The sequence below is a fragment of the Strix aluco genome, chromosome 5 (assembly GCF_031877795.1).
Source record: "Strix aluco isolate bStrAlu1 chromosome 5, bStrAlu1.hap1, whole genome shotgun sequence".
Lineage (NCBI taxonomy): Eukaryota > Metazoa > Chordata > Aves > Strigiformes > Strigidae > Strix > Strix aluco.
This window is the reverse complement of record NC_133935.1, coordinates 63,298,438-63,323,906: the sequence shown is the minus strand read 5'-3', so window position 1 is coordinate 63,323,906 and position 25,469 is coordinate 63,298,438. Positions and strand designations below refer to the sequence as shown.

General features: G+C 41.4%; 1 protein-coding gene across 7 annotated transcripts in view; it reads right to left on the bottom strand.

Moving 5' to 3' along the window:
• Nucleotides 1–23,795, bottom strand: part of PTPRZ1 (protein tyrosine phosphatase receptor type Z1) — a 143,610-nt gene extending 119,815 nt beyond the window's left edge. For all 7 annotated transcript variants that reach the window (XM_074827588.1, XM_074827591.1, XM_074827590.1 and 4 more), the window contains exon 1: nucleotides 23,640–23,795. In XM_074827588.1, coding sequence (XP_074683689.1) covers nucleotides 23,640–23,697 — 58 coding nt within the window. In that variant the 5' untranslated portion in view covers nucleotides 23,698–23,795. The remainder of the gene's footprint in view (nucleotides 1–23,639) is intronic.
• Nucleotides 23,796–25,469: the final 1,674 nt, after the last annotated feature.

Sequence of the window (25,469 nt, the reverse complement as noted above, 5' to 3'; positions counted from 1 at the left end):
GGTCAGTGTCTTACTCGAACATTCTCTTACTCCAAAGGCACTGATGGATGCACAGCCTGTCCCAAACGCTTCAGTTTATATTTCTGAGCCATCTAATCCTTAATCTTCCACCCTTCTCAGTTCATTTAGGGCTAACCAACATTGTGTCTTCCCTCCACACAACCCTCCCTCTGCTGGCTTCCAAACCTTTCTCAGTAGCTTCTACTCCTGCAAAACCCTTCTTGTGACTCTGTTGTGTACATGCTGAAGGAATTTCTAATCATGAAATACTTTTTTTTTTCCCCCTAACACAATCACTTTGAGGTTTTAAGTTGACCAACATTTTCATAGTAAAGCTCTTTCCATCTAACAAACTCGTGGTTTTTAATGAAAGAAATTCTTTTTTTTTCTTTATCTGGAGCCTATTTTTACAGCCCATAAAGATAATTACAAATTGAACAGATTTCTCTTTTATATTTAAGGATGGAAATTTTACAGAGTTCAGAGATAATTGCTAGTTTCTCTGACAAGCTGTGAATTATTTTTAAGTCAGACTACCATGTAACAATTCTAATTACAAAGCTCCTTCTTGTCTCCCTTACCCACCCAAACCTCCCTGCCAGAAACTGTAGCTCCATTAAAGGAACAGGAAGTTTTGCCATGGATTTTGCTGAGACCATTAAGCTTAGCTGTGATCTGAGAGTACAAAAGAATCATAACATTATCTAAAATGCCTCAATTCAGATAGCTTATAACACAATTTCCACAAATGACCTGGAAGAAACTTTTCCCTTACCTTATTCTCCTTTAAAGCAAAGCACCCCTTGTGCTTTAAATTATCTCCTCATCCCAACACAGGGTTTAACAGTTATTTCCAAACAATAAAATACATTTCTTAGTAAAAGAAAATAGAGAAGTTAGTAAGAGGCACTGGTTTTTTCTGAGTAAATTATTCAATCATTTATTCTGTGTGTGAAAGAATTCTAGCAAGTAAAAATCCTTGAGCTGACATTAATAATCATGCATGCATGTCTGTAGTGACCTCTGTCTGGGACTTCAAAACTAATCTTGAGGCTGTACCTTAAACTCTGCTCTTAAAGTGAATCTGGGAAGAAATCAAGCATCCTGACACTCATCTGAAAAAGACATGAATCCTGAGTTTCTAAGTGATTGTCCAAGGGCATGCACAGAATATATGATAGCTGGGAAAAGAAACTGGAAAAATCTTTTCTTCAGTCCATAAATACCTACCACTAACAACAAATATATTTCATATATCCACATAGCTTTCTGCATTCCAGCATTCAATACTTCACGCAATATTCTCTGGTACTCCATATCATTAACTTGTTACTTCAGTTTTACCATCAGCTTCAAGGGACTTTCATCAAAATAAGTCTCCCAATAAAAAGGAAATAGCTTTGCTGTGAAAAAGCAATATATAAATTATATACTGCTTCATTTATGGGAAATGTAAATTTTCCAAGCTACAAGTGTTGATTATTTGAAGTTATATATAACCTGTGATGAAGAATACTGCCTCTTTCCAAACCATGGGTTTCTGTACAGGTATACCAAAGCAAGAAAAGAGAAGAAAATGAGAAATCAAACATTTTTTTTCACTCGAAGAGAATGACATATGGAAGTAAGCAGGAAGAAATAAGCGCTCTCTTTGCAGGAGTAAGGCACACCTCTTGTTAGTGTGCTGGCTACGATCTGCGCTAACAGTGCCTTTTGAAAGTTCTCATGAGGCATGTATTACAGGTAACTGAATTCAACAAGAAATAGATAACTGTATCAAAGTCTACATTAGAAAAGTTCTAATCTTCACCCCAAAAAGGAAAGATATTTAGTCCCTGAATGGCTAGAACATATGGATCAGCAATAACTCTCCTCTGTTGTACTCCAAGGCAGAATAGAAGAAAGGACCCATGGCAGCATGAATCTCCTACACATCTTACAGCTGAGGTTAGGAAGAAAAAACTAACAAAGGTCTAGCCTTCTACTGTAATTCCAAGTTTCATATAAATGCTTGGCTTTCATTATAAGAGTTCTCAGGGGACCATGGCTTTTCATAAATACCTGAACCCACCCACTTTTGAGGTCAGTGTGCAGAAGACCACAGAGTGTGTATCTGGCCATTTTTATTTCTCTATTGGTAAAACACTCCTGGGCTGAAGATCAAAATGAAGTCATCACACCTTTCCAAAACAGGACATGTTTCATCTCTCTTTCCACAAGAAAGGGAATTAAAACTATCGTGTGTATGTGAAGCCTAAAGTATAAATGAAAATAGAGCTTTTGGGAAAAAAAAAAAAAGTTTTCTGGAGGAAGTTCTTTATTAATTGAGAATAGGACCCAAGCCTTCACTCTGCTGTCTTCTAGTTTCTATTTGTCCTTCTCTCATTCCTTTCATTCATAATTTTTCTGTTTTCTTTTTGCTTTATTTTATGGTTCAGAAGTTTTCATCTGGTTTTTGCTAACTTTAAGTTGTATGTTTAACCTTCCTGCCAGCATCATTCTATACGCACTTCTTTCCAGATTTCTAATGTTTTAGTTGCTCTATTTAATCTGTTTTCATACACCTTATCATGCAAAGTCCAACTCAGTAGGCAGGGCCTGTAACTTCATCTGCTGCCAGGGCAGGTTCACGTGTCACTGAAAAATCAGTATAGGCAATGGCTGAAAGACAGCTGCAGTAGTCAAAGCAGTCAGACCCTTTTTCCTAAGGTCATTCTGGGAACAGACCAAGAGGTTTTTAATGGCCAAATTGCTCTGGCCTGCTCTTAGTGGCTATCTACTCCAGAGCAGGCAGACACCTATTTATGTGCACGCATGGTGTCAGGCAAGCACAGTAAGCTCAGTGCCACAGGAACAGGCTTCTCAGCCCTGGTAAAAGTGACAGCTAAGGGCAGGCTGTTGCCATCAAATTAACTCCCCAGGGAAAGAAAGCTGCCAGCAATGGGCTGAATGATGGATGAATCATTCTCTGAGACTGCATATAACACACAGATCATTGCTCGAACATTCCCTTTTTCTTGTATCAAACTGAAGATCCTCTTTTCACCTATATGTTTGTGCTTCAGCCCACATCTCAGATTTGATTTACCCAATATTATCTTCCTAGTCCCCAGGGTCTCATCTGGACTTCATAATTTACCTTTATCTTCATGGTTGTCTTTTCTCAGCATATCCTCTCATACTGCTGATTCATAGGCTGAGCCCTGTCACCATCAGCAAAGCAAACTCATTCATATCTAAATGACTTCTTTATTAATTGTCATGCACTTACTTTCTCAAGGCTTGTCATTATTAATTTTGTTATAATTAGATTAAGGTTGAAGGAAAATCTAATCTGTGCTGAGTGTCAGGTAAGTGCAAACTAACACTTTAACATGACTGGGAGGTTTTTGAACAAATAATGGAAATTCTATCAGTATTAATTCTGCCTACTATGAAGGTATGCAATGAAAGAGAGATTAGAGTATTAATATGGAGAAATCACATTCTGTATTCTCTGTCTAGTGCATGTTTGCTAGTTTGATGTCAACTAATTGCTAAATCAAGCAGTGATGAAAGGGTTGCATTTTAATTTATCCAGAAATGCCTGGTTTATTGCCAAATGAATGGGCTCACTGCTCTTATACTGGCAGCTTACTAGTTTATTTATGTTAGGATTAAGTTTTATTCGTTCACTAAAACATATCTGGACTCTTATGAACTCCATATTAGGACTGGAAAGAAAGGAGATGGAAGAATATAACTAAGAAAAAAGGTTCTGTTGGTTTTATTGGTATCTTAATTTCTATTTTTATCTTTATAGTACTTGGGAGGCTACGTTGGTGTATGTTGAATAATAGGTGGTTCTCATTCAAGCACTGATTACTCCACATTTTTGGCCATGTTTTGGATACTTTCCTACATTAAAGAAAGTAGATGCTTATGTATACTTGGAACAATATTATTTAGTTTGCTATATGGTCATTTGCATGAGCAGTTAGCTTTTTCTAATTTCTTTCTGAGCATCTGAGTCACTTAAATTCAAGCGTAGCTCTTGGATACCAGTCCTTACCCTAATATTATTTTACTCTTACAAATTTACACAACGAATTATAAGTTATTATACAACAAATTTTTGTTACATAGTATATGTCAGAAAAAGCATATTGCCTAATAGATGTACATCAGAAAGTTGATGGACACAGTTTGGAACTGAGTAGAAGAATTTATTGTGATCAGGATTTGCACTAGTATGCCTTTTTGCCTGACAACATCATGTTATTTTTTTTAAATGTTTTCCATAAGAAATGACAACTTGTTTCTCTTTTAAATTTTTTTCCCCATAAAACTAGGATATTCATCACAGCCATCATGGAATTCTGGCTTGGAGGAAAAAGAACAAAGATCTTCTCTTTAGAGCTGCAAGCAGAACACCAATTTTATTTTTGAGAGAGAATGCAACCCAGTCAAGCACATGTTTCTTCATAACTGAAGCCTTGGGTGGATTCTTAAAATAGCACTCATTATAGATATCGCATCAAAAAGAATTTAGAGTTGCTTTCTCCAATTAAAATAGTTGTGAAATTTAGTGGAAACTTATTTCCAAATATTGTCTCCCTGAAAAAGAACTTAAATTTACAGAACTTACACACCATGCCAGCCTGTCTGTTCCCCCTTGCATGCTAAAACTCTTCCTGGCCATGGTCCTTGCAAGTCCAAGGTTTTTAACTCCTCTTCAGATGTTCCCTCACAAAAACAAGTTATTACCAAACGTCTATACATTTTGATGAAAACCAGCAAAGTCCCTGTTTGATCTGTAATGCATAACTATATTCTGTCCATAGAGGCAGCAGTGTGCCATGCTCAGTAGCACTGGGTTTTGCTGTCAAATCTTAGTTTTGCATATTGTGTACCTTCAGCCTAAGAATACACATTTCTCTTTGGAAAACAATAAAGCTCCTTGGGGTATTTTTAGGTTACAATGGTCATTAGGGCCTGAATATCACTGTCAGCACTCAATTATTAACAACTATTACTATCATTTATTTGTAATATCGCCAGAACATCCACAGAACTCTATCTGCATTGGGACTGCATGTTGTATAAACAGAATTTAAATGATAATCTCAGACATGGATGCTTGCCACAGGCATGAAGTGACAATTACCCAGAATCTGCTTTGCAGGACTCCCTTCTCCCCTGTCAGACAAGAACTCTCCTTGCCTCTAAAAGAACAGGATTTTCTGAAGGGAAATCTGGGTCACATCCACATGTGGGGCTGAGGAAGAGAAGGAGGGGAAGGGCAGTGCATAACGTCGCCCATGAGCAGCAGAACAGAGGAGGGGTTGTGGGTCACTCACAGACGCAGGCCAAGGAAGTGTGGAAGTGCACTTAAGGGGGCAAGGGAGTGGTGTCTCTTCCTTCCCCAAACCCATCATTGCTCCTCTCGTTGCATCACTTAACTTCTCCTTACAAGTGTCAACAAGTGTCTTTCTATAACTCATTCACTATGTATTTGCTAGAAGTATTACATACCTGTGTATCTTTAGTGATCACTGTGGTGATGATGCCAAGAAAGATATATAAACAATTCCTGTTAAAAGCAAATATAGAAAAACTCCTCATCTCTTGCTCTGAACAATTTTTTTCTCTGTTGTGATGAATGAACATATCAAACTGCTCTGCAATAAACTCCATCTGGCTGCATTTTTTTAAAAAAGAAGAAATTGGTAGCATTACCCTCTTCATTTTCCTCACTATGTGGAAGCGAGTCATTAAAAACAACTGAGATTGAAAGCTTGGGCTTCAGTGACTACTTTTCATTTCTCTCCAGGTTTGGTGATGCGATGCCTGTAAAAGTCACAGCAGGAGTAATTTAACTGCCTTCTCCAGTCTCCTTTTCTAGTAGTTACAAATGGCGAGTAGTTGCAGACTGCAGCAGCACCAAACTTAAAGAACACGAGATAAACAGAAGCTGCACAAGTGCCAATTGTGTCTCATTTGCAAACTTTCTCCCTCCTCCCTCCTTTCCTTCTTCATTCCCTTCTTCCTCTTTCCCCTTTTCCCTTCTTTTTTTGCTCTTCTTTTCCTCCATTTGCTCTCTTCCTCTCTCTTAATCTCTCTGTGGGATTTCTATGAACTCTGAAATAAGGACTCTGGAAAGTACCATTAACACTTTTCCTCTTGTCAGTAGGACTCACCACTTTTTTTTTTTTTTACCCCCTATAAGTCATCATTTATTGGAAGACAACAGAAATCTGGAATGGTCCTTTTGTTAATTTGTAACTTCTTTTTTTTTTTTTAAGGAGAGTGTAAAAAAAAATGATAGGTTTTTATCCACTGCTTGCTGTGCAATTTAAAGCTTTTGTCCATGTGAGTATTTTTCCTTATGGTCACAACTTAAAAGTCAACATTTACTTTTGAATTATGAGTAACAGATACAGAGCACCACCCCCCTGAAGTCAGAATTGGAGACAACAATAATGTATCAGGACAACGCAGTGTGGTCACTGACAGCAAACACTGAAGCATGAACGGTGACTCATGTCTCTTTTTACCTGGCAATATGGAGGGCATAAGAGAGAAAAGCTGTACCAATACATCTGGCACCAGGGACCACCTAAACAGTATGTGTTGCAAGACCTCGTGGAACTCAGATGGCAGCTGATGTAAAATAGCTGCTGACAGCCACCAGCCCTATATCCATGCTCACATGCTCACCTTCATAGAATGAAGAAGGGTGATACATGAAGAAGAATGACACAGGATATTCTGATCGTTATTATGATTACTATTATTATCATCATCAAACACGACATGTGGACCCAAGCTGTACTGACTGCTACACATGAGGAAGACCCAACTTTTTAGGATGTTATGACTGTCCTACACACTTCTAGCTATACACAGCATATGAACATTAAAGTACAGTAATTAGATACATCAGTGGTATCCCCATTCAATATAATTGTTCCTTTTGTGAGATGTTAGAGCTCTTTTATATGGCAAACACCTATCAGATTTGCCACATTTCTCCGTGCCAACTTTCAGGCTGGGACTATGAGGTAACAGGCCTTGTTGCAGTCCATGGTTTCTGGTACCACTGGGTCACACAGGGTTAAGAATTTCCATTTGGAATTATGATCAGAGAGGATCCACCATAGGATAAATGTTCAGATCAGCTATTTTGACCCAAGTTGTCAGGTGTAAACGTACATGCAGTCTCACCTAAGTGAAGCCATACACCATGAGGAAGACTGTGCTGCTGCTGAAAGGGCTATCTTCTCATCAGAAGCAGCATACTTCGGCTCCTCCCATGCCAGTGCTCACACTGTATACTATCTGTGCACCCTGCTATTTACACAGTGCTTTTGTTCCTGAACTGACTTCAGAAAGTATGGGGATATTATCTCAGCTTTGCAAACAGCAAACTGAGGCAAAGAAGGTAAAATGAAATGCTTGAGTTGACACTGCCTGCCAGGTTCAGTTCCCAGGTCTCATGATTTTCAGTTTCCTACTGACTCACCAGAATACATTAGGTCTCCAGGTGAATGCTTCTCCTCACCTGCAAGTGTTGCCTGGGGCTTACATGGCACACAAGGGCCTGCACCAGGGACTCCAGGTACCTGCAAACCCACCTGCCTGCACACACAGTTTAGGTACCATGGAGACAGCAAAGGCTACCTGCATAACATCCTCATGGCAGGGCTCTCCCCTATGACATGAGACTTGGAGTTAACCTTTTTTCTCTGAAAGAGCTTTAGAAATGCGAACATGCTCTTGTTCACACAAAACACCTTTGAGTAGAGTATTACTACCTCAACCTTACAGATGAGGATCTGAGACAGTCCCATTCAATACCTCTTTGAAAACTCACACTTTCAGGAATAACTAGAAAAGATGTGACAGATTGCTGCTTCACCAACTCAAATGCTTTTTATACTGACTAATATATGATTTTTTCTTAGCAGCACCTCCCATCTTCTCTATCCAGCTTCTCTTTCTGTATTTTATTTCTAAATTCCCTAGGGCAGGTGTCATATTCCTGCTGTGTTCATATGGTACCTTACGCAATGAAACCCTGGTCACTGACAAATGCACCTAGATGTCATTGATACATAAATAATAAATGATAGCAATTTCCTGATTATATAGCATCTCCACATGCCAGTTTAACCTCTGATCCCATTTTTGTTTAAATATCCAACACGTGTAAAATCCCTGTTAGAGGATTAATCTGTCCATGGAATGAAGTAAGTATAATGTGTAATTTAAAAGCCTGTATTTCCCATAACTAGCTATATATTTCTCAAATGTTTTTAAAATTTCTGAAGTACATTGGTATTGCATCAATTGGCATAGCACTAACATTTAATCCTTCAGGGGAAAGCTTATGGACAAGTAGTGAGACAGATTTTTTCCCTCATTTTATCTGGATGTAATTTCATTTTGTTATTATGATATAAAGCCATTACAATAATATTTGTTCCTTCAAGAAGCAACTTAAAGAGTATTTTTCACTTACTCAAACATCTATTAGGGAGAATTTATTAAGCAATTAATCAAAGTAAATAAATTGTTTCTGAAGATGCCTTCAACAGATACACATTATTTGCATGTGACAGCACTACACTAACTTAAAAATATCCATACATCCTTAAAACCAGAGTCTTTCTATAATGCCTTTTATTTTCTTAAAATGTTCTTATTTTCTTTCTTCTACCCATGAATAACTGGAAGTTATATGAGGAAGCGTAGAAAGTTCACGAGCAAAGACTACACTGCTTTATACCACATAACCTCTTAAATTTTAATTACCTCATGAAAAATTGAGTAAGTTAGGGAAACATTTTGGTGGATATCATTGCTGAACCCACAACCAGCGCTAGTTAAGCAAAGATGACAGCTTCAAATATTTTGCTCTCAGAAAACACCATGGCAAAATCAAGCTTCTAGACTACATTTAGTTAGTTTCTTTACAAAATATTCCTACCCTTGAAGAGAAAACAATAGGCTTCCAGACATATTTTTATCATTTTTAAAAAATCTTATCAATAATTTTTAAATCTCATTAAAGTATCTGTGTTGGAACATAGGACAGGTCAGAATATTTTTATTAGGTTCATTACTAGCTCTGTATCAGAATGTGGCCTTATAATTGCATAGAAATTTTTTTCAAAAAAGTGAAGAGGGCATGAAAGTAAAATTCTTCAATTAAGTCTTATCTTCAGACCATAAGTACATGCAACTGCAGACTTCCTAGGCCTTTCACAGTCATTTATACAATACAGAAATACTGAAATAGCGTCAAATTGAGTTTTGGAAGGAGCAACAGGAAATCTTCCTCTGGCCCTCTGCCACGCCAGTGTATTAGCAGTTTGCCACTGTTCTGTCACTGTATCACTCCAGTTTAAGTCATGCATTTATTTCCTGCTCTGGAGTTATCAAAGCTTTTCCATCTAAGACAGAACATTGTAATTGCCAATTTCAAAGGTTTTTAGGAAGTTGCTTTGTAGATTTAAAATCATTTGCAACAGCCTTAGTGCCCATCTTGTGAGCTATATCTTCTAAGTGTTGCACAAGTGTTAATTAATTATAGGTTTCACTAAGCCTTTAAGGTTTTGGCTGTATTGCAAGCAGTGTAATATGCTCTACCTCAGCTGAAAGCCTTGGAGATATGGCGCTTTAGGGAGGCTTAGTGACTCACTGGTGAAATGAATCTGGGGTCTCTATGCCATCTAAAGCAGCTGATTTGCTACAAAAAGGAGCACATGCTGTATATTCTTCCATGACACTGCAGCTGTTGCTCACTCGGTTGCCATATCTGCCTGTGGCAGAAAATCTCCTGCTATTCCAACAGGTGTGGTACAAATGCATACGTTTCCTACACAGACTAATGATAACACCTACAGAGTTTTCTTTTCTGGTAGAGATGCAATACACTTTTGTGTCTAACTGGTTCGGTTTCTGCAACATAAAAAATAGGAACTGGTCCAAGACTGAAAGACTCACAGACTTCATGGATCCAGGGTAAGTTGGTGGCTATTCAGAGTGGCCCAGAAGACCTAGATAAGCATCAGACCAACCCAGCTAGGAAATACAGTAGCACTCTTCAGCAGGTTTCAAAACTACAGGAGTCAACAGAAATCCCGGTGGTTTTTGTATTGGACAGTAGCTACATAAAAAACAGAAATAATCAGACAGGGACTGGAAGTCCATGTCACACTCCTTCCACTGAGAGACAACCCAGCATGGTCCAACTGCTGACCCGAGGCTTTAATCCAGGCTATAGAACATATTTCCTGGCCTGTCTCCTATCCCCTGTTGCAGATAGAGTGGCCCCTCCAGCAGTAGAGACTGTCTCTGCAGCCAAATGCCTTCATCCACATTTGCATCTGTCCCAGCAGAGAGATGCATTATTGCAGCCACAGAGACAGTGATGTGGGGGGTCATGGCAGGGGTAGATGGGGGGACCCACAGCAGAAGTAGGAGACCAGGGATTTGCTGCTTGCACACGGCAGCAGCTTTTGCTTCTGGGGCAGGGTAGGGGGGTCACAGTGAAGAAAGGAGGGCAAAAATATAGTCTGGCACCTGGAACCACTGGACCACCTTATCTCGCCCATTACACTGGATGTATCTCTTTCAAACTTTTCTACTGCTCCCACCTTCAGCCTTGGTATAGATCAGCACTGTGCTGTGCTCTGTCACCCTGTGGATAATACTGCTCTCCACGGCTGTGGTTCAAACCTACTTACATGGCAAAGGTTTAGGGTTGCCATCTCCATTTTCTTTGGCAAATTTTGTACTACTAGATGATTATGAGAAGCCTCCAGTATGAACAACTTATGGCTGTCTTAGGAGTAGTAAGATCAACAATTCTGAATTCCAAGACATTTTTTGTCAGGTCTAGCTGTCTAAACAAAATGTTTCAGCATAGTTATTCTCAATATGTGGCCTTAAGAGGCACTTCCCCGTTTGTTACTTTTTATACTTTCTTACCTACATTCATCTTCATTTTACCAGCCAGGCTTGCATGTCCCAGCACTGGACACGCTGATGCTATGAATTCCAGTCTAGGTACCTGTAACTCTTGCGCTCTGTACACGACAAGCAGGATGCCTAACCCAGCATTTTGAGTGGTTCTTCTTTGATTTAACCATAAAGCTATTCTGAGTGGGTCAAATTTCCTGTTGATTTCAAGTGAACAGCAGATTTCAGGGGACCAGGGTTTCATATATTTAGAAAAACTCTTGCACATCCAAGGAATTCTTCAACTAATGAACAAAAACCCCTCAATAGTTATAATTTTTCCATGAAAACCTGGATTACAGTTTTATTCAAATGCACTGTTTACAGCTGTGATAGAATGTGTAGATCATATTAGAAAAAGCTGATTAATTCATATTACCTTAAATACATTTTCTGGTTGCTTCATATATATTTTCTTCTATTTCACTCAACTGCATGCAATCTGAAACTATCCATTATGCATCACCACCTTATTAACTTCACCTGATTTAGCTGAACTTGTCTTCTCCCATTCAGCAGGACAATAAGGGTATCTTTAATCTGCTTTAAATTGCACTTGCATAATTTGTTTTAATATGATGTATCTCTTTTCCTACTGTAAACACTTAAATAGTTGCAAAAGCTAATCAAATCATTTAAGATATGCACATATTCCTAATGAACAGTATACATCCGTTCCTGTTGTTATCCTTCCCTCCATGACTACAGCCACTACTCAAGACAAATCTTTAGCAGATTTTGTGTCACAGTCTTATCACCTCACACAAAAAGGTTGGAACTTCCCGTACAAACACTGCCACATGGAAACATATTTTCTCTGCTGATTCACGCGTTACAAATCCCACAGTGGATAGCACAAACCAGAAAAGACTGAAAAAACCTCAGATTAAAGGATAGCTTCCCATAATCTTTTTTCATGAGGAAGATCAGGTTCAAGACAATCTAAGGAACCTGAAGGTGCACAAGTCCATAGACCTGATGAGATGCATCTGCAAGTCCTCAGGGAACTGGTGGATGAAGCTGCTAAGCCACTATCCATCATATTTGAGAAGTCGTGGGAGTCTGGTGAACTTCCCGCTGACTGGAGAAGAGGAAACATAACCACCATTTTTAAAGAGGGAAAAAAGGAAGACCTGGGGAACTACAGGCCAGTGTCACCTCTGTGCCCAGCAAGATCGTGGAGCGGATCATAAGGCACATGGAAAATAGGGAGGTGATTGGTGACAGGCAACACAGCTTCACTAAGCGCAAACTGTGCCTGGCAAATTTGGTGGCCCTCTATGATGGGTTTATAGCATTGGTAGATAAGGAAAGTGTAACTGACATCATCTATGTGGCCTTGTGTAAAGCATTTGACACTGTCCCGCACAACATCCTTGTCTCTAAATTGGAAAGACAGGGATTTGACAGATGGACCACTCAGTGGATAAGGAATTGGCTGGATGGTCACACTCAAGAAGTTGCGGTCAACGGCTTGATGTCCAAATGAAGAGCAGTGACAAGTGGCGTTCCTCAGGGGTTGGGTTGGTGTTGGAACCAGTACTGTTTAACATCTTTGTTGGTGACATGGACAGTGGTATTGAGTGCACCCTCAGCAAGTTTGCCAATGACACCAAGCTGTGTGGTGTGGTCAACATGCTGGAGAGAAGGGATCCCATCCAGAGGGACCTGGACAGGCTTCAGAGGTGGGCCTGTGCAAACCTCATGAAGTTCAAGAACGCCAAGTACAAGGTCCTGTACATGGGTCAGGGCAATTGAAAGCACAAATACAGGCTGGGCAATGAGTGGATTGAGAGCAGCCCTGCAGAGAAGGACCTGGGGGTGTTGGCTGTCGAGAACATCAACATCACCCAACAATGTGTGCTCGCAGTCCAGAAAGCCAACTGTATCTTGAGCTGCATCAAAAGAAGTGTGACCAGCTCTCATAAGACCCCACCTGGAGTACTGCATTCAGCTCAGGGCCCACAACTTAAGAAGGACATGGACCTGCTCGAGTGGGTCCAGAGGAGGGCCACAAAGATGATCAGAGGGCTGGAGCACCTCCCTTATGAGAACAGGCTCAGATAGTTGGGGTTGTTCAGCCTGGAGAAGAGAAGGCTCCAGGGAGACCTTGTAACAGCCTTCCAGTACCTAAAGAGGGCGTACAGGAAAGGTGGGGAGGGACTTTTTACAAGGACATGCAATGATAGGACAAGGGGTAATAGCTTTAAACTGAAAGAGAGTAGGTTTAGATTAGATATGAGGAAGAAATTCTTCACTGTGAGGGTGGTGAGACACTGGAACAGGTTGCCTAGAGAGGTTGTGGATGCCCCTTGCCTAGAAGTGTTCAAGGCCAGGTTGGATGGGGCTTTGAGCAACCTGATCTGGTGGAAGGTGCCTCTGCCCATGGCAGGGGGCTTGGAACTAGATGATCTTTAAGGTCCCTTCCAACCCAAACCGTTCTATGTTTCTATGATTTTTCACTAATGGATTAAAAGAATAATTTGCAGTCTTAAGTATTCCTGAATGAATTCTGTTGAATGTAATACTGACTTGACCTCTACTCAAATATATATATATGATAAATACAGAAATCTGTTTTCTCTCTCTCAAGAGATATCAAAAATTAAACCTTTGGTTAAGTGATTAGACAACGGTGCAGAAAATAAAACAGAGAAAAAATTACAGAATTTAGCTTTTTTTATCCACTGTTTGGTTAGTTCTAATACATATTATATTGACTAATGTGCTTGGGTTTTTTTTACCATACCGATAAAGCAGTAAGCAACATATTAATCCTTTTTCCTTTATCCCAAATAAAGAAGGGGAGAAAGTTAGTGATAATACAAAATACAGGAAGAATCAGTGAAGAGGAATTGTATCAGACATGTAAGAAATACACATTAAAAGAGGGGCAGAAACCCATCAAGGAGGACCCTTACAAAGTTGTGAGAGTAATTTCACATTAGCAGACTAACACATAAGTGCCTGTGTCTTTGCAGAAATGTGCACATGGTGAGGAGAGTGTTCACCAGGTTGTCGGGGAGGCCAAACCCTTTATATGAGAATGTGAAACGACATGGAGAAAATTAACGCGAAATGGGTGGATGAGCCTGAGAATACTCTCAGAATTCAGCCCATGTAAAATCTGACACTGAAATATAATGAATTAAAATTTCCTATGGTCGTATCATGTGAGAAAGTGAGAGCACTGCTGGTTCTCAAAGATCTTCTAATGGCTAGTATTTTAACAAAACCCCTAGCTCCTGAAGTCATACAACCACATGAGATTTCAAATACTTTTCTTTAAAGGAGGTTTCTTACCTTGTGCTTGTGCAAGTAATCTTACTTAAAATAGTGAACTACTAACAGCCTCAAAATACAATAATTAAACCCAAAATGCACATTTTAAAGTCTTCTCACTTCATATTAGACCGTATTTCTTTTCCTGGATAGATTTATGACTACTCAGTCATTTTTACTACTCAGTGCAGTTTGAAATGCTGAGTGGTACTGGAGATGTTAAGTGACCACTCAGTCCCCAGTATCTCAGCTCACAATGTTATCAGTCCATCACAAGAAATGACTGGTTTATGTTGTTTCAGCGGTGGGCAGCTGGCTGGCTCAGCCAGGTGCACACTGCTCAGTTTTCTTATTCAGCACAGCAGAAACTGTACCACAGTACTCACTGACAGGGACTCCTAGATCACTGATGGGGTTCTCTCCCATTGCAGGAGCCACAGGATCTTGCAAAAAACATGATACTCTGTTCTTAAAAAAAACCAGGTTGGCTTTTTGCTCCAGTTTATATCCATTTGGCTTTGTGTCAGCACTATCCTAAAACTTAAATAGCTCATCTGGATCTTTTTCTCCTTGATGCTCATCCAGGATTTATTCACGCACAGTTCCACTGATATGATCTGTGTATCTGCAGTGATACAGTTTTTTAAACACAAGCCTAAAGTGTGTTAACAAAGAAAAACAACAACAAAAGAAAAAACCCTCAAAAAGAACCTGATTCCTTGGGATTTTTCTGCAACATTGCAAGATACATGAAATGCAAAGCTACTGTCCAAAAATCAAAGATTACAAAGAAAGAAGTAGCTACAGACCATACAGGACTCACCCCAAACTCTGCAGATGATGGGTGGATGCGTTGTGTGGTGAGTGCACCATGTAATGTGAAATATTCCACACACCTAACAGCAGTGCTCCAGGGGGCTGGCAGAAGGCTCCTTAGCCTCCCAAATTTGTTAATATACTTACACACACCTAACAGAGTAAGAATTACAAAAGGGAATGATAGAAACAACTGACATACACTTGGAACAAAATTGTTTTTTCAAATGGGTAGAAATAGATGAAACACAGTTGGTCAGTTTGGGGATGGAGCTAGAAGACAAACTGTCTGGAGTAACATTAGGTCATTTTTTATAAAGCCAGCTGTTACTCTGATCATTAGCTATTTCATCTAAGCAAGCAGATGTGTTTCTTTTTGGGAACTTCTGCTGAAGTCATGGAGTTCAGCATATAAAGCAAATGAAGAATCTTTTTTTAAACACTGATTTTAAAGGCTTAATTTTTCCTCAAAATACTTGCTTTAGCTTTCAAAAAGCTTTCAGTTTCTTCAATATAAGCTGCTCCTGCAGAACACTACAAATTTTGCTTTTCCAAGGCTTTGACAACTTTCAAAAAATAGCATTATAGTTGGAAAATTATATTTTGAAGAATTATGATACAAACCAGTCTAAATCTCAATGAAGTCACTAAATCCTTCCATTTACTTAAGCAAAAACTCGAATTTGTCCTGGATAGCTTCTAAAAAAACCCACAAAACCTGTTACAATTAAAGAACATTTCATGATTTCCAAGGAAATTTTAAACGAGTCAGGAATTCTTAGTCAAATTCTGTTAGGACACTTACAAAAGCATACATTTTCATTCACTAAAATACATTTGATTTCATTTATTTTTATGCAGCATCCTTTATTTACAGCATTTTGAAGAACAATTTTGTTACATGATTTCATACAGTCAAGTATTCTAGATATCTCTTATTTCTCCCTTTCTGATGTTATTGTTTAATCAACTCTTCACTGCTTTTACTGTTATCCTATCTCAGCAAACAGATAAATAAGGCAGTGAAGATGGATACCTCTTCAACCGATACCTGCTTTATATTTCAGTCTTCAGGTAATCCAGTATCTAGCAGAAACCTTTTGGCAATGAGGGTAACAATTCAGAGTCAAAGTACTAACAGATATACTGCACCTGAAAACTCTTAATGAAATCTCTCACTAGTCAGGTGAGCAGTCCTGATACCTCCATACAGAAATGCACATTGCTGAATGCTACCTGCAAGTAGGATCTCTAGTACTTCAACATCACACAGAGAATTTTCTACAGTCTGTAAGTTTAGTGAAACATAAAGGGCCATAGGAAAAAAATATGTTTCCTTGTTGTCTAACTGGATGCTATAAAAATCTAAAGAAGTAAATATTGCTTTTTATGTGCCAAGTGGCCAAGCCATGTCTAGCCCATCTTTTAGCTGCTGAATCTGAAGGTGTGGTATAAATGATACTTCAGGAGCCCTGACACAGACAAAAGCCCAGATGCAAGATGCATTTAGCTGAATCACCCACCTGTTAAGCACTAGGAGAAGGCTCCAGAGCCTTGAAGTTCAGGCTCCTACACTGTCCTTTGGTGAGATAGGCAGCTGAGTGCAATAACAAGCAACTGGTTTGCCCAGAAAGCATTCAGCTGCCCAGGACAGCTGATATAAAATGCTGAGTTGGTGGAAACATATCTGAGCTCTGCCCACCTTTGGGAGGTTGGGTTCTTCAGAAGTGCAACCTAGAATCCCCTTCTGGGAGTATCTGCAACTTTCAAAAAATGAGCAAAACCTGCTCTTTTTAGAGCACAACCAAAGAAAATGCAGTGGCAGTGATTTATGCATTGCATCCAGCAAGTGGATAATGAAATACTGAGTAGGAGCAGGTATAAGAACTTTTATTTCTCTCTTGCTCTCCTATCTTACCAATTCAGAGTCCTGCCTCCAAAATCCTGAAGCAGATGCTTAAGAAAAAGTAAGAAAAAGGCAAACTTATATGATATGCTTAAAAATTTCCTTGCAAACTCTCCCAGGCTCTATTTCCACCTCCAAAAAATCCTGAAATGGATGTGGTTTCCATCTGCTTAGCAACCCTCAGTAAGTTTCTGTTTCAAGAGTTTATCTCGTATCCCCTCAAAACATTTTGGTCTCAGAGCAACCTACAGCAGAGTTTCACAAGTCTATCACCTGTTGCAATAAAAACTACGCCTTTATTTATCTGTAAATCTGTCTCCTACTGCCTTCATTTGCTGTCCCCTTGTTCTTGTATTAGAAGAGTTAGTGAAGAATCTATTCCCACCACTTGTGAGTTTATAATGCTCTACAAAACAAACATTTAAGTTATCTTTGCTCTTGACAGGGAGTCCTAGCTTATTTAGTCATTCCTGAAAACAGATACCCTGTTGCCATTCTGTTACTTTTTTGGAGTCAGCTGTGTCTTTTCTGAGATGAGGGAAACATAAGCACATAAAGTATTTAATAACTAGGTTAGCTATGATTTTACACAGTGGCATAATGATGTTATTTGTCCTCCTCCCTAGCCCTTCCCTATAATTGACCCTTTTTTTTTTCTTTTTTTTAAAGGAAAAATGCTTCAGCTTAAACAAGAAGTATGAAGAGTCCTGTCATTTGACAAAACCTAACGTCTGGAAACAGAAGATTTAGGTTCAAATACCTTTAGCTCAGAACATGTCTTCCCTCTGGACTGTCTTTCCTTGGTGAAACACTTCAGTCACTGTGCCACAATGTAAGAATTGCCTTGTTCTTTGTCTTAAACTGAAGTAGCAACAGCAGTCAGATCAAGACACCTGATCCTGTCAGCATCTATTTAGGGAAACCTTATTGACTTAGGAATCAGGTAAGTCATTTCAAAGAACATTTGGGTTTGGATTCCAATTAAACTTAGGAGGGAAAGAGGCACTGAGACGCACGTTAATAGGGTCAGATAAGACACATGCAGAAGAGGAATTGTACCTGCCTGAAAGCTTCCCTGGAAGCCCCAAAACATACTAGCTGAGTCAGGGACCCTTTTAATTAAAATTTTGGGTTCAGGCATCTAAATTCCACTGGTGTCCTACTTTCAGTGCTGAGCTTTCCTCATCAGATGTAGCATAGTCCACGGGACTTTTACCAGAATAAGGATTTCTGAAATGAGCTAACTCAAACAATAGCTCCTGGAGTCTTTGATTAGTAATGAAAAATATTAATTTCTAGGGTGAAATATAGCTACTTCTGGTGGATCAAAGAATACCTGAATCTAATTATGGGCAAGAAATAGAAGGCAATAGGAGATTCTAAGAGGCACGCCTCATCTAGAATAATCCGTGACACTTTTACACAGTGCCCATGTTTCTTAAAGTCTATTATTTCACCTCCACCAGACAGTTCCACAATATCAGCCAGCGATGCAAAGTAAGTAAAATAAACTCTCACCTCATTTCTAAAATCTCCAGTTATTTCCACCTGAGCCTCAAGACTGAATTGACCAACTTCAGTAATTTGTATTCAACAAGCAACCTGCATCATACCTTCCTACAAAAGTACTCTGCTGCCAACAGTTCCTCAACAACCTGCTGGAGCCAAGTTTCATTTGCAGTCCCAGCCTCTTTGATAAATTTGCTATCTTTCGTTTAATGGATTTTGTTTATTTAATACTGTAAGTCCTGTTCTTTATGTTGATTTATCTTTCTAATGCAGAAGCCTTGACACGTATTCAAAAAGGTAACTTTTGTCTTTATGGGAAAAGAAGCTTATTGAATAGCCAAAGGATGTCTCATACAGGAAAGCCACATAAATGGTGCACGAAGCTGTGAGAATTGAGCTGTTAAATGGGAGCGGGGGGCTCCGGAACTGCTGCAGACTTACAGGCCCTACAGGGAATACTGAGAAGCACGGCACGTTTGAAGAGGAATTGAAATTGTCAGCAAAAGAACAGAATCTGTTCACCCTTAAATTTCTAATTAGAGAACTCATAGTGGGAAGTGACCATTTAAATGATGAGCACAGAAAATGAAGGAAACCGCCTTCCTTAAGAAATGGGCAAGTGCCTACATTCATAAATTAACATCCTGATTTACAATCCAGATTATAATTATAAAGTTTCAAATTACAACCTTATTTTTATATATATTATTTAGTTTTTTTCCAGGAGTTCAGATAGAAGAGTATATTTAGAGATGAAGTAATGCCAAATGCAAGTTAGAAAACTCCCCTTATACATTGTATTGATTCAACATTGGAAACTACAGCTTTAACTATTTTAGGTATGTCCTACAGACTAGTGTGCTGAATAAATATTAGGTTACACTGATATTAATTTTCAAAATGTCATTCATTTCTGCACAACTTTTCATACCTGTCAGTATCTGAACCTAAAATAAATCCATACTGTATATTTAGATTCTGGTATATATCAATCTCTATGGTACAAAAATGCATAACATATAGACAGTTAGAACATATACAGATGAAAATAGATGGTTTAACGGTCCTAAAATTCTTATTTTTGTTTTAGCTCATGTTTTAGATAATGACAGGACTAAATTTCTCCATAGGAACTATGCATCAGCATCCACAAGAACATGCCATATTAAGTGTAAAATATGCTAAAGCATTAAAAATAATATACAGTAATATTACTGTGATGAAATTGAGTTTGAAGTATGCCAAGTATCTAGCCTACAAAAATACTGTCAGAGGTTAGTGCAAAAAAGAAGGCTCTGACCCTGTAGTGCTTTAACAGTCTAAGGGAATCTAACAGTCTAACTGAATCTAAACATGCAGACATGAGAATGAACAGAAAGTGAGATTGGATTTCGAAAGCTGAACCAACGCTATCCTTCAGATTCTCATCATTACTAGTTGGGGCTGTCCAGTAAAGAGCACAGAGAAGTTACTTTTCTTGTTGGTAGCGAGATGTATGCTGTCCGCCAGCTTGGAAATACAGTCCTGTTGTCAATTATATAATAAAAATTAGAAAATTTAGGGCAATGTTACTACTTTTGTGTGAATAAATCATGGTATTGGGATGCAAGAAACAAACTAAAAGTGAGAGAGAGATCTTTTCTAGACAGTGAAAAATTAAAGTGAGACACAACTAAGTAAACAATTCATAGTTTAATTAGCTGCATTTTGAAAGACAAAACCCTAGCTGAGGTCAGTGACAGTAGTAAGGTGCAGATGAAATAACTTTGGAGAGACTTTTAACATTATTTGGGGAAATTACCCATACGTTTTTCTAGCAAAAGCTAGCAAGAATATTTTTTAAGTCTTGCCTAAATATTTACACCTCTTTGATTCAAATTTAGCCACAACTATAATGTAATTTGTTAAAACATGTTCCTTTCTCTATTAACATTTTCTTGCCTACACAGTCATAGATAATCTACTTATTGAAAAGACTCTAGATTTTTTTCCACAAGCACAATGAGACAAAAACTACAAAAAAGGGCACACCCCATTGACTTTCAGGAGGTTACACGGAACACATCAGTAAACTGGGGCAGAATTTCAAATATCTTCAGCCTAAGATATGTGCAGCCTAAAGATTACAGATTCATATATTTCTCATTTAAAATAAAAATGTAGAAAAGCAAGTGAATTGTCCACAGGTTTTTTTTTTCCCTTTAATTTTAGTAACAGAAAGACTTCATAGGAAATCTCTATTCTAAGTACACAGTAGTGTCCACAAATCCCACAAGACTTCTCATGTGCCCTTACTTGTGACTGAATAGCATCTCACTCCACAAGTAGTTCCATTGAACTTCACTGAATGGCATTCACTGAGAATTCTCAGATAATACCCTGCTCCATAAATAATTACATGAGTACTTGGCTTCAGTAACACTGTGGAGGAAGGTGCTGTTCATATCTCAGCAGTGATATTAGAATCAAGCCCCTAAGCATGTCTTCAATAACACAGAGAATGAACTGCCACTGTCTTGTCATTCCCAAAGAACTTTTTGCCTCTGTCTGCTCTAATAGGTTTTTCTTCAGTGATGTTGACGTGGCTTTCTTGTCTTTTCTGAACACAGATGAGACCTAGATTTTCCTGCTGAATCTCCCAGAAGCCACAGCAAAACTCCCAAACAGTTTCATTAGAAAGGACCTCCTGCAGAGCTCTCTACGTGATCAGCTGAGAACTCAACATTTTTTGAAACTACAAGCAAATGAGGCTGGGATCTACATGTTGCCTAGCCTCGAACTAGTAAGCGTAGTCTCCAGAACGCAAAGGCAGACTGCCATGCTCTTCAGCAACACTCCATTGACAGAACTCTGGGTCTGGCTTCTTCCATACCAGAAATACCCAGCCTGCCTGATCCTGTGCTCCTCTCTCAGCAAGCCCTAAAAACCATACACTGGTAGTATGCAATAATATATTTTATTTTTTACAAAAAACCAAAAGGAAATAATGTCAAAATACTGACAAAATATTTACTTTTATGAACTAACACTATCTGATGAGAGCATGTTTAGTTATGGGGAGATACTCAAAGAGGAACATACTCAAATGAAATCTGATTAAATTAGTCTAATAACCTGTACAGGGTATGCCTTTTTTAGAAAAAATCATGTCACCGAACACACTGAGCAGTCTAGCTCATGAGTCTTCAGAATGAACCACCAAATCATCCATCCCATCTAGAAGGGGTGTTCCCTTCAGGTCAGGTTTGAAAACAATAGTGTATCAGGCTAGAGAAAAAAAAAGTAGTCGCACTTATACCTCATGTGTAGGCAAAAAAACTTGTTTTTCCATTCTAACAGATCTTTTAAATTCATGAATATAACACACACATGGACACCATGTATTTGAATATATACATTATACAAAACCACATTATGAGATTAAATTATTAAAAAATACATTTTATAAAAAAGTTATGTTTATGTCTTGCATTGCTTGCCATGTGGTAGGATCACCCGAACATTGAAGTTAGTCCCCAAAATTGAATTGTGTTGTGTTGTATTACATTATGACCATATGATGGTATACTTGATTCGTACTGACATATTTTCATATACCTCCACACACATACACAAATACCTGCTAATTTTGTCCTTTAAATAGTCTTGGGAATATACCTGATCTTATGAAACAGGTTGGCAACATAAGAAAAATGTTACGAAAACTTATCAAAAGTTTTATGACAGGCCATTCTTTGCCAAACTAGTATAACAGAAATATTTTAGAGTAAGTACCCTGGTTTTAGAAAGAGGTTAGTTTAAAAGTGACATTAAAATGCTATTAATGCCCTTACAAAGATCATACATTTTAATTAAAGGTCAGTTACATTCATCACATTTATACTTGAATTATTCCACTATACTTTCAGAAAGGAGGTAAAAATATTTTTCACATGACAAGATTTTAAAAGTAGTTTCCTCTAACTAGCAGAACTTGGTACTAAACTGTTTTCACTCCGAGTAACCTAACACCGATCTTTGTTTATAAAGCTTCACGGTTTCAGAAGCAGCACCACCTATTGGGTGAAAAATGTAGGTTAGTGCCTACTTTATCACGAGAGACGTATTGTAAAACTGGTTTTGTACATAATGAGCTGAAGCTCCTAAGTTCCTCATACTTAAATACAAGCAAACAACTAGTATTTTCTAGTGATCCATTTGACAGAAGCTTATAAATTCAAAATGATCCTTCAATACGATACAAAACCCACTACTTAAGCTCCTAATATTTATTTGACGAAGTATTTAAGGCAGCTCTTCTAACAGCATCAACTGACTCACGCTGGTTATAATAATAATCCCGTGTAACAGAGCATTGCATGCTTTTGAGGGTGCACTCCGGTTGCACAGATCTGAATGAGTTGAAAAATAATTTGGTTATGTAAGTAGTCCTACTAAAATCTATGAATCCATATTCTGTATGCAGGGTCCCACGTGAACGGACGACTCGCGTTTCGCTCTCCGAGGCAGCAGTTACACCTTGTTTCAGGGCACTCACTGACGCTGCCCGCTCTCGGAGAACGAGTCTTTTTCTGGACCGAAATTTTGCGCCTATCCGCGGTTCTCTTCGAACCAGTTCGTGCGAGAGGCTAAAGTAAAATTTGCACCCCACGTCCACAGAGAAGCTCGACGTCAAAACTGCTTGGCAGGGATCTCCTCGCTCCCTCCTGTCACAGGCGCACACCCACTGCCCGCGGGTGCGGGCTGCCCGCCGGGTCAGACCCCTGCGGAGGGCTCGGCGGGGACCGGTTCCGCGGGGCGCGGAGGGCCACGCGAGACGCCGCTGCGGGAGCAGAGGCAGGGTGGGCTGGCGAGCCCCCCCCCGGTGCAACCCGCCTGCGCCGGGGGTGGCGTGGGGGTACCGCGCATCCGCGGAGCCCGGCTGCGGGAGGCTGAGGGAAAAACGGGTAGAAGAAACGTTCCCACCCGCGGTGCTGACAGCGCGTTCCACGGCGTGGCACAGCCGGAGACTGCGCCCGCAGCTGTACGCAGAAGGGGTCGGAGGGAGGAAACCCCACCGGGGCCCGGGGAGAAAAGTTGGTCTGAAACCCAGCGGTGAATTCATGCAGAGATCACTCACCCACTCTGAGGATGCAGACGAGCTGGATGCAGGCAACCAAGCGCCCGAGAATGAGCATGTCCAAATCGTCCTCTGCCTCCTCCCGCCTGCCTGCCTGTCCGACTGCCTCTCAGCCTCCCGCCTGCCTCCGCGGGCAGTTGCACCTCTCCCCAGCGGGGAGCCGGCTCCGCGCCGCGGCCGCGCCCGGCGGCCGCCCCCACGCCGCGGGCGGGCGGGATCAGCGGCGCTGGCAGCTGGCGGGGCCGCGGCTCAGCGCATGGCGGGGGCGCGCCGGGGCCGCCCTCCGCGCCGCTCCGCGCACTCGGGGGCGCGGGTGCCTGCGGAGGAGTGCGCGGTGTGCGCGGGTGTGCCCGCCTGTGCGCGCGGCTGTGGGGGTTGTGTGTGTGTGCGTGCGCGGGTGTGCGCCTGGGTGTGCTTGATGTCTGTGTGTGTGTGTGTGTGCGCGGGGGGGCGGAGACCGCGCGCTGCTGGGCGGCGCGCACGTGTGCGCGCGTGTGAGTGTGTGCGGGGTGTGAGTGTGTGCGGTGCGGAGGGGAGTGGGCGAGCGAGTGTGGTGGCGCGCGCGCGGCCGCGCGCGGGAGGGGGCCGACCCCCCCCCAGGCAGGAGGGGGAGGCCGCGGGGGGGTCACGGCGCCGCGGGCAGAGCGTGGCCCCGGGGCCGCCGCAGCGCCGGTGCGGGGGGAGAGCGGTTCCGCGCGGGGGCAGCCCCCCGGGAGACCGCCACCCCCTCACCGGCGTGCGAAGGAAAGTCTATTTCGGCGGGGAGGGGGGTGTGGGGCTTCTGGGGTCTCGGAGGGCAGCGGGGTGCGGGGCCGGTGGGGGCGGCCCCGGGGGCGCGGAGCCCGGCAGCCCTTCGGGGGTGCCGCAGAGCGCGCCGGTGGAGGAGTCCCGCTCACCGGCGGCGTCCCGGGGCCGCTCCCAGCCGTGCTCGAAGGGCCCGGCTTTGCAGGCGCTGACTGCCGAGGGTTACCGTGAGAATCACCGCGGGGAGCTCGGCGCGGCTGGTCAGAGCTACCGGCCCGTCAGTCGGTGGCGTCTGCGGCTGCTCCCCGGGCCGGTATACGTGTTCCCTGGGAAGTGGCGGGGGAGCGGGGGAAGGGGGCTGGAGCGGCAGAACAGCATCAGCCGCCTTAGAAGTGGGTCAGGGCGCAGGCAGTGGCACCGTTTCTTCGTGAAGACAAAAAAAAAAAAGGCAAAACCAAACCATCCAAACAAGAAATGAAAAATTAAGGGAAGCAAACAGCAGGTCCGGCGTGGTGGGGAAGTGCGGGGCGGGGGCCTGGCCGGGCCATGCCGGGGGGACCCGCGCGGCAGGGCGGCACGTGTGGGCCCGGAGGGGAGCCCCGGCCGAGACAGGCCGCCCTGAGCGGCACCCCAACCCCGAGGGAGCGGGCACCCCGCCTGCCGGGCTGGGCCTGCCTCCCCACAGCCTTCGAGCGCCCAGCTGAGCCGTCTGGGGTGTCCTGGTGTGACAAGGTAGGTAGGTGGGGGGCTGGAAACACCCCTGACAGACACTCGGGGCTTTGGGAGCATAAGATGCCACACACGATCTTGCACTTCGTCCCAGGCCCGCTCCAGTGCAGCCCAGGAGCCATGTGAATGGTTTCTGTGTTTGCAATACTGTTCCCATCTGAGTGAAACCGTCTACTCTGCAGGGATGTGATGCGACTTTTAATGGCAGGCAACTTGAGTGTGAAAACACTTGGTGCTTTATAGGTACCCTGCTCCAGCAGGTCTCTTAGTCCTCAGCCACCAGAGCTGCTTCTGCCAGTTTGTCCTTCAAGGAAAACAAAAAACTTCTGTGTCAGTTTTTCATTTCGAGGTCCACCT